This window comes from Falco punctatus (assembly GCF_963210335.1).
Source record: "Falco punctatus genome assembly, chromosome: 6".
Taxonomy (NCBI): domain Eukaryota; kingdom Metazoa; phylum Chordata; class Aves; order Falconiformes; family Falconidae; genus Falco; species Falco punctatus.
Window position 1 is genome coordinate 21652308 of NC_137585.1, and position 12493 is coordinate 21664800.

The 12493-nt window shown below is 43.6% G+C and overlaps 1 protein-coding gene across 6 annotated transcripts in view; it reads left to right on the plus strand.

The window, feature by feature from the left end:
* Nucleotides 1-3: 3 nt before the first annotated feature.
* LMO3 (LIM domain only 3) overlaps nt 4-12493 on the plus strand; it is a 57478-nt gene continuing 44988 nt past the window's right edge. Inside the window, exons 1-3 of one of the 6 annotated variants that reach the window (XM_080391810.1) lie at nt 4-544; nt 763-1902; nt 8418-8631. In XM_080391810.1, the coding sequence (XP_080247936.1) occupies nt 1878-1902; nt 8418-8631 (239 nt within the window). In that variant the 5' untranslated portion in view covers nt 4-544; nt 763-1877. Of the gene's footprint in view, nt 1903-8417; nt 8632-12493 lie in introns of all 6 variants that reach the window. The other 5 variants (XM_080391813.1, XM_080391811.1, XM_080391809.1 and 2 more) reach the window with 5 other exon arrangements.

A 12493-nucleotide genomic window follows, 5' to 3' on the forward strand; every position in this document is an offset into this window, starting at 1 on the left:
GGGGGGGCGCGGGAGGGGCGACGCTCCCCTGTTTCCCCGGGTCTGTTCCTGGAGCACTCTCTGGGAAGGTGATCCTGAGCCGCTTCAGTAGAGGTCACTTGTGTGTGCGTGTGTGTGTGTCCCTGGTGTTTGTGTCTAGCATATGCATGTGGTTTTGCTGACTGCACTTGCAGGCTTGTAAATTTTCACCATGGGAAATTACCAACAAAGCCCAATCTGTCTCCTGGCTGCTTTGCACTTTCCGAGGGCGGCTGTACTTGAGCAAGCTGCAGAACGAGAGAGAAAGAGAGAGGGAGAGAGAGAAAGGGGGAGTTGGGAGGGGGGAGAGGAAGGGTGGGTGGAGGGGGAGAGAGGTAAATAGCCTTAAATCGGAAGGGAGCTGCTTCTCTGTGGTCCTCCACAAGAGCTGCCTGGGCTCTGCTGGCTCAGTAATAACTGAGTGACCTTTTCTTTTGCTGTATTATGTCTGGCTGGTAAGGGATTGCATTTTGCAGCTGATAAAGCCCTGACTTCATTCAACTCGGCTCCTCACACGCTGCTTTAGGTAAGTTGTCTTCAGCCAGGACGGAGACAGACAGCCTTGGACTGCAAGATACTAAAAGGAGGACACCTGTAGCTCGGATGCGGTCAACACAATTACTTGGCGGATCCTTGAGGACCTCATTATTTTAAACTTAAAGAATAGCGATCTCCCTCCCCATCTCTCCCACCCCCTCTTTATTTTTTTTCCCCAAACAATGCTTCTTTTTGACCTTTTCCAAGGAGAAGAGCTACAAAGCAGCCACTGTGCTTATTGAACTGCCTCCCCTGTATCGCTTAATTGAGAAGGTAAGTGAGGCAACTGTGTACATAAGCTTTGGGTCATCTGTGTATGTGTGTCTGCATCACTCTCTCTCTCCCTCTCCCTCCCTCTCTCTGAGTCATAAGCCGGGGCTGCAATACACACACACACACATCTCTGCACTGCAACTTTCACTCAGGCTGCAGCTCTGCTGAGACTGTTTTGTTTAAATCATGTGAGGCTTCATTATTTTTATGATGAGACATGAAATACATGCAAGCGGAGGACGCTGAGCGAAACCCATCCAACTGTACGTCTCGAGAAATAGCAGTCAAAGTTAACAATGAATTGCAGCGCGCACACACACACGCACCGGTTTTATTGTTATTATTATTCTTGCTTCTTCCAGAGCTTCTCGAAACGTGCTGTCAATTATCAAGGGAGTCGGTTAATTTCCCACTCCCCGGCTTTAATCCACAAGCCTCCCCATACAGCAGTTTAATTTGCAACTGGTTCGGTGCAGGGTTAACCCTTTGGGCAGAGCGGAGGGAAGAGCGCGGCTGCTGCCGGGGGGGGCGGCGGGGACGCGCCGGGCGCACACGGGCTGCCGGGGTCCGGGCTCACGCAGCCTCCCTTGGACCGGCGTGGGAGATGGGCAGCCAGGCTGCGGTTATGAAATAGTACTTCTGTCTGCGATCCTTTCTCTTTTTTCCCCTCTTTTTTTTTTTTTTTTTCACCACCCCCCCCCCCCCCCCCCCCCGCCCCCTTCTCCCTCCATACCCAGCACGATATGGTATGCTAACGCCGCATGTGACAGTTTAATCAAACCCATTTGTTACAACAAAGCTAAGAGACCACTGGGATTATAGGCTTACGGGCAGAGTTCGGGGAGCATGTGGCTTTGTCGCTCGCCACCGCCGTGCGCGGCCGCCGGCTCGGGGTGTGCCGCCCCCCGCCGCCCCCCGCCCCCGCGCCCGCCGGCTGCGGCGCGCCGCGCTCCCGCGCACTTGACCCGAGCCGGGGAGGCACTTGCTACTTTTGCCGGGATTTGGTGCTTCAATGAGAAGGAGCTCTCCAGGCGCCCGTAAATCAACTCATGCAGAAAAAGGAGAAAAGTTTTGGTAAGGCGGCGGTCTCCCGCTGCAGCGCGCACCGAGCGGGAGCGGTGCGCTGGGAGGGGGCGCGGGGGGGCGGGGGTAGCGGGGCTCGTTCCTCCGCGACCCTGAACGCGCTGCCGTAGCGAGCGTCTGTGTGTGCGTGTGCTCTGAGGAGACCCGAAATACCGCTGCCTTGGACAGCTGCGTAGGACCGCTGTTCAAAGCAATTAATTGTGCTAGGTGCAACAAATATCGCTACATGCTTCGCCGCCACCTCCCTCTCCCCTCTTCCCCCCCATCGCCCCATCCCTGTGATGCTTGAAAAGGAATTATTAGCACAAAAGGCTTGACCGTCTAACTCCAAAAGGGATTCTTTGTTGTAGAGTGTATGTTTCTTATTTATTTTTTTATTTTGCATGTGAGCTGCATCAAAATTGAACTCAGTCTTGCAAATCTCTTGTTGGCCTTTGCCAAGCACTAGCACTTTGCTGCCATGGTAACTGTAATTAAACTGATAAGAGTGGAAAAATGTCAGTATCTCTGAGCCTTGCAGCTGCATTGGAGAAAAAGGGAATCAAATTGGTTCCCAGCACCACTGCTCTAAAAAAGGATGGAGGGAGTGGGGGGGCTGGGGGGAGGAGAGGTGGGGGGGACACGACAGGGGTAGGAACATAGCTAAGCAGCTCCCGTCCCTGAGATCTGGGTACATCTATTTGCTGTGTTGTCCCTTAGGGGGCTGCAGCCTGCAGGGATGCTCTGGGCCAGTGAACAGACAGAAACAAGCTTTTAGGCCCAATCTAGCTTTCAAAAAGAGAAGGGGAAAGAAGAAGAGAAATCTTTTGTTTGGTGTTTCTTGGCAATCGACTAGCCATGTTGGCCAAATTCTTTTAATCTGTATCACTGCTCCCAGCTGTGGGACTGCATTCCCATTTTTAGTTTTTACCTAACCTCTTCTGTTTTCTTTCTTTTTCCACCCCTGCCTCCCAACCCACCTCCTTTATTAAAAAAATAAAGAAAAAAATCAGATTCCCCTATAGAAGAAGGGGCAGGAAGTGAAGTTTAGTTATACACCGTGGAAAATTAACTCAAAAGTATACAGAAGAGACCATATTCAGAGCACTAAAATCCTTACTTTTATATTTTTAAAAAAAACCCTGAGTGTTATGGAGTTGCGGTTACTTTGTTGTGTTAACTACAGAAGCTGAGACTGTGCGGATGAATGGCACAGAACAAGAGAGCATAATGGAGGCAATCAACCGTTAGGCTGGTTCACAATGCAATCCAGGCAATTAAAAGCTCACCAGAGTTTAAATGAAATGGTTCTACTTATTTCTGTGCACCACACTGCACAGGCTATTATTTATGTCTCTTTTTTTAATTATGATTTCCCTTAAACTGTCAAATAACTCAGAATAGCAGGGTCTCGGAGGCAATAAGAATTTTCCACAGAACAATTTACATGCCAATCTAAAACTAGTTACGACTCCTGATGTGCTACATGCAAGTTCTGAAATGTTTCTTAGCTTCTGAAACCTTAATATTTTTTCTAAGTCTGTGTGTGTATTGTCCTGAATTACTGGAGCTCTGAATGCTTTTAGCATGAAGCTACAAAGTGAGAAGGCATCAGAAAAGTATTCTTTTTATCTTCTACTAGATCTCTAACTCTCTTGTTGACTGCATGTTGTCTGGCAGTTCGCAGTCTTTTAAAGACCAGTGCACTGATACTTAATTTGCTCCAAACTGATTTTTATTTTATTTTGTTTAAGTAAAGGCAAGTTTTCCCTTTCTTGCTGTCTTTGATAGAACCGTGTGCGTCCCTCTGCAATGGAAGTGGTGGTGGGGAGAGTGGTTTTTAAAAGTTTTTCAGTGATCCAGTACATAATAATATCTAACCCTTCATCCCTTAACATGCTTTTCAAAGACTGTCTGTATCACAAACCAGAAACTGAGTTCTGTGCATCTTGTGCCACACTCAGCACCATCAGGGACCAATCCTGCTTCCAAATGCTACTACATCACTAACAAAATACAGTTCATTATGTTAGATCTTCATTCCCTTTGATTTTTGAGAAGGGTGATGATTGGAGTGAAATGGATTTTTGTTTCTCTGCCTTCCTCCAGGAGCCTCATTTAGCTTTTTCCAGCAATCTTTTCTCTTTATCCTGAAATCATAGTTACAGATCAGTTGACAGTGTTTCATCACACGATAATAACAATAACCGGCAATGGGAGTCAGTTGCATCGAACTTATTTGGTGAGACTGAGGGAAATCCAAAAACCTGCAAATCAGGTTATTAAGTTCTCCCTTCAAAAATCCTAAAGGTGGTGGATGGTGATGAAGTAGTCTTATTCCTGGCACAGCTCTGCAGTTTATGTGCAGTATCTTGGGGACTTGGGGATAGAGGGAGGGAGGGAGGGAGGGAATGGAGGGAAGAATAGAGGAAGCCCTTGGAAGCATATTTGGGTGAAATAAAAAGGGTTTGTTTGACAGTGACAGACTAGGCACTGAAATTTCTCAGTTCTGAGAACAGATCTGCTCTGTGATGCAGAGCATGGGTAGAACTCTGCAGAACTGAAAGGAAAGCTGGGTTTGATGATTTTTTTTAAAGCCTGGGTGTAGCACTTACAGAATTGTATGTTTTTTTGGGAGTGTTCCATAAGTTTTCCTTTCCTGGGGGGGGTGGGGGTAGACGAGGGCAGCCAGGCAGCAGTGCTGTGTGCTGCTACCTGATATTTCAGCAGCAAGCAGTTCGGATGGTTTTGTGGGTGCTGTCAACCTCTGAAGGGGTCCTTCTGCTGTCCTAAGAAATAAATGGGTACTTAAACCACAGCCTGTGAAAAGCTGGCTGACAGTAAGCTGCAGGTATTCTTACTGCCAAATTAAGAGAGCACTAAAAATACATGAGCGCATATCTGAAAAGTATAACTGCATTGGAGATCTTATGGGAACATTAAAGGGAAGAGAGATGGTCTGTGAGATGATCTGCATTAAGGTGGCTCATACAATACAGAAAAAAGGAATAAAATGTTTTGTTTTCAAAATTAAGTGATTTAATCCAGGGCATGTGAAGAAATTGCATCTGCAAAGAATTCGGAGATATGTAAAATGCTTCTTGGAGTGCTGTTTTGTGCTCTGTTTTGTTTAGAACCTTTCTACGCTTCAAAAAAAGAGTAACTTTTTTTTATAATGATGCCGTAGTTTGGGAATTTTTTTTTAAAAAAACCCTTTCATTAAAATAGAAGTGGCTTCATTGCAAGTAAAGTGCGAAAACATCAGACCTATCAGAGCAGAAAAGCATTCCTTCCCTCCAAAAACTGCTGCAGATTGAATTCCTAATCTGAAGATGCTGCCAGTGGGATGTCAGCACCACCTTCTCCCTCAGCCTCAGGAAAGTAAGAAGTGCAGGATTGCTAACACTACTTCCCGGGGTTGTCTGCCCCTTTTTACTCGGCTCTACACGGAGAGTTTGGGCTAACCAACATGAATGACAGCGCTCCGTCTAGTTTTCTCATGTATCAAAAAATCACAAAAACCGTGCAGGGGTATGTGCAAGATTGTGCAAGCTGCAGTTTTATTTATAATACTGTAACCTTGTGTTTGCAGCATATACCTCAGGAATTATCAGGCTGGATTATTGCAATTTGCTCAGATATTTGCTTGTTTAGTGGTGTTTCTGTAGCATGTTATTCCCTTCAGACAGCACAGGACAGTAGATCAGCCTGGATCAGAGACTGTCAGCCTCCACACTCTAACCCGCTTCCTTATCAGGAGACAAAATTTTTACATTAAGATTTTTTTCTTTAAAGCCTTTAACTGTGCTAGCTCCTAGTTTATCCTGGTTTCCCTCAAGCTAAAGATTAAAGTCCTACAACAGCCCTTCATGCTTCTGAACTTTTCTACTGAGTTCCAAGAAGTTGATACAAATTGTGGCCAATTTTATGCGTTTGTCCTCTACGTGGCTGAAGAGGGGGGCTGGGAATTAGCCTGTTGTTGGCACTTAACAGGTATTTATACTCTACGGTGATATGCAGCTTTACAGATTATGGCTTTTTGACCAAGCGAAAGTATTAAGAGTTGCAACAGGACTTCCGTTTACAGTCTGGTATAGTTACTTTAGCAAAATTCTCTGATCTTTTCCCTGCTTTTAGTCATTAATTTGTAGCCATGTTATTTTGTTGCCTCATGTATGTAACCTGGATTCAGAGGAGTTAGTTGGCAATTGAAAATACTGTAAAGGCTCAGTCTTTGTCTCATGGTGCTTGCTCGAGACAAGAGGTGCGCGTGTTTGTTCCCAGATCTGCCACAGACTCACTGTGGAGTCCTGTGCAGGTCGCTGGATCCCAGCCTTGTGAACGAGGAACAGATCTTACCTACTTGTAAATGGTGCAGGAGCTATGAGAATAGCTTTGGCTGGGGAGTAATGGGAAGGCAGCAATGCATTTTTTTATACCTACTGGTAGAAAAATACAGACCTTATGCTTTTGTTACGAGCTTTGTACGTTATGCAGCAATACTGCTGTGGTACTTCAGGGTGCCTACTACGAGAGCTGTCTACATATAACTGAATGGCTTATTTAACAGATAAATAGATCACTCCAAAATGTGTAATAGAGTGTGTTGCAAAGGGGGGAGCAAGGCTGTTATGTTCATACGTCACAGTAAAAATTGTTATTTCTAATTTAGTGATCAGCTTCGCAGGTGAAACTTGGGAGTTCGGCTTGGCAACCTTGGAAAGCCACCTAAACTAGCTGTACAGTTGCTGTGGTCCACATAAATTCAATGTGTTCAACATACACCTAGAGAACCCTGGGACGCCTCAGCCAGCATAGCATTTAGCCTCTTGTCTTTGTAGCGCTAATACCCATAAAGGCACACTGTAGTGTTGCTTCAAAGATTACACTCATTTTTGTGTTTTCCTTATGAGAGCATTTTAAAAAACAAACCAAAAACAAACCAAAACCAAACCAAACAAAAATCCAAACCCCTACTTGTTCATATTCTAGCTTCTTGAGCCTGCATGTTTGTAGTGGTGTCTTAGAGCACTAGCTGAGATCTGGTGATGGAAGCTGGGACCGTAAAGCTTCCTTAACACTGGGTAGTACGGCATTCTTGATGAGGAGCTCTTGAATTTTCTTCCTTGTTACAAGACTCTGATTTGACCTTTCCCAGTCTCTGCATAATAACAGGGTGCCATACCCTGAATTTTGGGGTACAATTTGCATGTTGGCAACAGAATTAATTCCCCAGTCTTGACAAATTCTCATTGTAATATTCAGATGTACTCTAACGAGTACCATTTTTTAAGCTACATCTCTGATTGGCTTTAAAACAGTGAGATAACCTAATAATTGAAAAGCATGTCAGTTCGTTCTTTCTCTCTGGTGCCTGTTTGATGTCCAACAAATCCACAGGGCTATGATTCTGCTTATTCTAAGAAATTACTTTCAGAGAATTGGTCTGAGTGTAATGGGATGGCAGCTCATGCGATTAACCAAGAGAGAGCAGTCTGTAAGCACTTTGGGGCAGTGACCTTCTCTCCCCATTTACTGTAAAACTGAGGGCAATCGATTTTTGTATGGATCTCTGGAAGCTGGCTGCGGTGCTCTGCGTACCATTGCTCAACTGTGTTCCACTTTTACCAGTTCCCCCCTTTAAACAGGGGTTCAAGTGTTTGAATTGTTATTTAAATGCTCTCTGCTATTACACCAAAAGGTATACATACTGAATGGATATTGCTGTACTCCTTGTCCTGAACTAGCGGTTGGCTAAAATTGGGATTGGAAAGTTGGGCAGAGGGTTTTTTTCTATGTTTGGGGTTTTTTCCCTTGGTTTTCATTGACAAACTAGCGATCTCTGACCTTGTCCAGATTATTTAAAATTAGATTTTTCACAAGGTCCTTACACTGGAGGTTGTAACTGGAGATGTTGGTACTGAAATCTCTGGAAATCTGATCACTTAGTTCATGTGTCTAACAAGAACTGAAATCTTAAAAAGCAAAACACCCCCCTAGCTAACACCAAAATGTGTGTCAGACCTTGAAAATCCAGCTTTGTGCCTCCAATAGCTTCAGTCTTTTCTCCTTTAGAATCTGGAGTGCTTTCATATTTTATAAAGGTAATGCAAATAGGTCCAAATATGGAGAATTTAGCTATGTTTGCCATCATAGATATGCTGTTTGTTTAAACTTTTGGTTGCTAAATATTGAATAGTTTGGGCAAAAGTGGATGACTTTTCAACTGAACTGTTATAATTTTTCATTTTAATTTTTTTAATCCTGTTTATTTTCATCAAAGACACCAGGTAAATGAGGTGTTAAAGAGAAGCTGTGGAACTTAGAGCAGAAGAAGTTTCTGCTCTCAAATTTATCTTAACGTTGTTTTCAGCTTGCTGTGGACTATCTAGGTTATTTCATCTACACCACGGCTTTTTTAATGAACTGGGTGTGGGGGGAGTGACGAGGTGAAGGAAGAAAAGGGCAAGACTAGCACTGGAGAGAATATCTATTTTCACTCGTTTTCTTGTCTTGTTGTGTTTCAGGTATACAAATGCTCTCAGTCCAGCCAGACACCAAGCCGAAAGGTTGTGCTGGCTGCAACCGTAAGATTAAAGACCGGTATCTTCTAAAGGCCCTGGATAAATATTGGCATGAAGACTGCCTGAAATGTGCCTGCTGTGACTGTCGCCTGGGGGAGGTGGGCTCTACCTTGTACACCAAAGCCAACCTTATCCTTTGTCGCAGAGACTATCTGAGGTAGGCCACATCCTTCTTACGTTGACTGACAAAACTTGGCAATTCTGTTCAGTCCATCCTATGTCGTCGCTATTGCATAAGTGGTACGTGAGGGCTGCAAGGCCAAGTATATGCAGAGGATGAGAAAACAAATACTGAAATATGGAGATAAACAAAAAATCTTATCAAAGAGCACAGGTAACCAGGTTGTGCAGGTGGTTGCCAGTTTTCTGATGCTAATTTGGGGGTCCTGTGCTTAGAGGAGGAAGAGAGTAAACCTCTTTCAGACTTCCCACAGCATTGTGCTCTGGAGGGGCTGGTGGTCTTCTCCTCCTAGCATCATGGTGGTGGCCAGGCATAGTGGCCTGAACCCCCATGTGTGGTTTTCTCGAGCTCCAGTGCAGGGTTTGAGATCTGTAAGTGAGGAGTGCTCCACTCGTCTTCACTTACCCACTTTCTTCCTCTTAGTTTGCCAAGGGATTTCATTTGTGGCACTGGAAGCTTTTATGAACATTGCCACTTAGCTGTTAGAAGGTGGACCAAGATGACCAACTGTCCTCCCCGTGCTAAACAACTGTGCAGCTAGTAGGCTCAAACCCATTCTTGTCCTGATTTAACTCCATGACCTGGGTTGCTGGGTAGCCTGTTGCCACTTCTCAGAGACAGCAAATCATCGCCTGATTTTCTATCTTCTTATTTGCTTGTGGACCTAGGTTCTCAAAAGTATTTGAGGTATAATTCATAGCAAAGTACTGAGGAGCAAACACCCAGCTAGTTTATTTGCAGATTGTATGTGAATAAATAGGGCTACTTTGCAGAAGCTGAGTTTAATCAGGAAGTTTAGTCTCCCTAGGCTCTCAATAGTAAATAGAGAGAAAAGGCTCCTCCGGGGTGATTCAGAGCACCTATTTCCTATAGGAGCACCTTTCCTTTGTTCCCTGTGGAGGGGGCCTAATGAGACTAGCTGCTCCAGGCTAATGTGAACTTCTGGGAATATTTTCGCTGCCCCTGTAGTGAAGCCTTTTCCTTTTAAAGGGACATTCAAATCAGTAATACATTGGGGAAAAATTAAAATTCTCTTTGAATGTGTAAACTCAAAAGTTCCATTTAAGCACAGGTACCAAATAGGAGGTTCCCACACACTGATCAGTTCGTAGGCTGCAAAACACGGGTAGGTTGGAGGAACAGGAATCAAGACTAAAGTGTTAACAGCTATTGGTACTTGGACTCTCCGTGTTTTAACCTGTTGTTTCTGGAGTGGAACAAATCCATTCACAAATGCGTTGTGCGTTTGTTGATCTGGGGCTGCAAGGCAGACCAGGTTCTTTAGTTGCGGACTTGGACTACTTAGCGGTACAGGTGCTCTGCTACCCATAAAAACTCTCAACTGAATGCAAGATAGAGCACTGGGAATTTAGCATAGTCTGCATCTTAAAGCCATTGTGTTAAAACTGCCAAAAAAGTAGGTAATAAAACCTGACTTCCACAACCTGGCAGGGAACTGTTTAAATAGAAGGGAATTGTCATATGTGAACCTAGTTCACTTGTGATCTTGAAGCATGTGTCTATAGAGAGGGGTCAGAATGGCTTCTGGGGAAGGTAACATCCTAATTTTTAAAACCCATTTTAAGAATCTTTCTACAACAAGTGCCTGCAGGACTGAGAAAACTCTGCTATGGCTGTTTGATCCAAGTTCCGTATTTACTGGAGACTTTGAACTTACTGAATTTCCCAAGTGCTAGTGTAGTGGATCTAATGTTTTAAAATCAAGTGTCTAAAATAAAACCCAGAATTGTTCTAGTAGTACAGGTATGAGCAAAGCATTTCCCCGGCACAGATGCATACACACACACACACACTGTTGCTCTCTCGTCTTTGAAAGTCTAACACCAGTAAATATTTTGCTAATAGACTGTTAAAATTCGTACTAAATGATTCAGAGAAAAGAGACTGTATTTTCTCATCTGTTATGACCACATTAAAAACTGGTCAGCTATTTATTCATACACAATATTTACTTTTGCACCAGTGAAACCAGCATACATGAGAAGTCCTATAATCAGTTTTAAGATGGTTCTGGGTTTTGTCTTTGGGTTTATCAAGTCTTAATGAAGCTATCTTGTCAGGAGCCTTCTTTTTAGTGGTACTTGTGAGTGCATAGATTTAAGCTTGGTATTTACACTAAACTTCAAACTGATGCACTTAAGGTAATTGCAGATAGTCATCTGCCTCATTGCATCTTATCTACTTAGTTATACAGTGAACCTATAACAGTGATCTGTAGATCACTTGCTAATACAGAAACTAGTTAATGTTCTCTACCTCTGTAGGCAAACAAGCTTTCATATTTAGCAACTCACTTGATATTAATTTAAAGAAAAATTACTTTGTACTAATGATCAGATTAGGGTTCGATTACAGTTTCAAACTACCCTCTCAATTTTTTTTTCTTTTTAACCGTAAAGGGAGTCTTTGCTATATATAAAACTGTTCCAGCTTCCTATTAATTTATGTGGTGCCCTCTAGAGGATATGTGGCTTGAATGATACTATAAAGAGTAAAATTGCTTATTAACTTGTCTCTCTGTGTTCATTATGCCTTTCAATAAGACAGCCATTCCACAGATGCTATAAGCACTAATGTAGCCAGTTTGGGTGCTTTAACATTCGTGGTTAAATTTGCAAACTGTGTGATTGTGTCTTTGGCTATTTGCAAAGATACTTCAGTAGCTCTCATTTAGAGATGCCTGCCAAAAACCTAAACCCTCCCTCGGCCCTGATGCACGTTCTTGTTCTGCATTTGAGCCCTGAGGTACCTGCTTTGAGCTCTTTATAAATACTCTGTATCTTCAGGACTTCAAAACTTGCTTTGCTTTAGTGTTCTCCTTTGGTAAAATTAGTTGATTTTACTATATTAAAACCTTTTTCTTGGGGGGGAGAGGGGAGTTGAGGGGGATGGAAGAAATCTTTAATGAGGTAATGAGTTTGGAAGATGCTTTGGATGTGAGAGGCTTTACTCTGGAATCTGATTCATATAAACCGCTCCAGTGTTTTCAGAGGTGGTGTACAACACCAAGGGTATTAGGGTGGCCACAGCAGGAATGAACTCTGTTTTGTTAACGAGGATGAGAACTGACTTGAGTAAAGAAAGGACTCAATGATAGAAATAACACACTCTGTAAAAATGATATGCAGAGTATAATTCCCCTGCAGGCTTCTGTCTCCTGCTTATACACTCTTGGGTTAGAAAGTGAAGACTTAATGTAAGGAATTTAGGCTTACGCCAATATTTCAAGTCCATCTACAGTAAGTGAAATATGTAAGAAGGTTCTCCCCCCCCCCCCCCCCCCCATTTTTCCCTCCAGAGCTGTATGGTGACATCTTAATGTATCAGCCTATCCTGCTCTGTCCTCTCTTCTGACTGGCAGCACGTCCATTTACAAGCACAATATTCCCTTTGAAATCTGTCATTACTGCCATTAATGACCAGTCGTTATGTTAACAGCCCAAGGGCTGTTAACATGTCAAACTGGTTGTTAACTGGAATGTTATTACTTATTTAAACCGCAGGTATGAGTTGTGTGAAATGTGCGCGTTCTGGGCTGCTCCTGCTCAAAACAACAGGGAAACAGCGGAGCGTTTGCCTTTGGGGTGCCAAGGGATTTGCTTTCTGTTCCATCTGCTCGTTTGATTTCTGCATATTTGTACGGTCCTCCTACCCCTGGGCAGCCCCCTAATTTCAGGTGCAACTGTGTGCAATCCTGTCTTTTAGCTTTGTGTGCAAATGGGCAGCCGCGGATATTTCCAGATGCACAGTAATGCCTGCCGCACATTTGAGATTAATATCTGGCCCCTAAAAGTGTAAAATGAAAGACCGACAATTA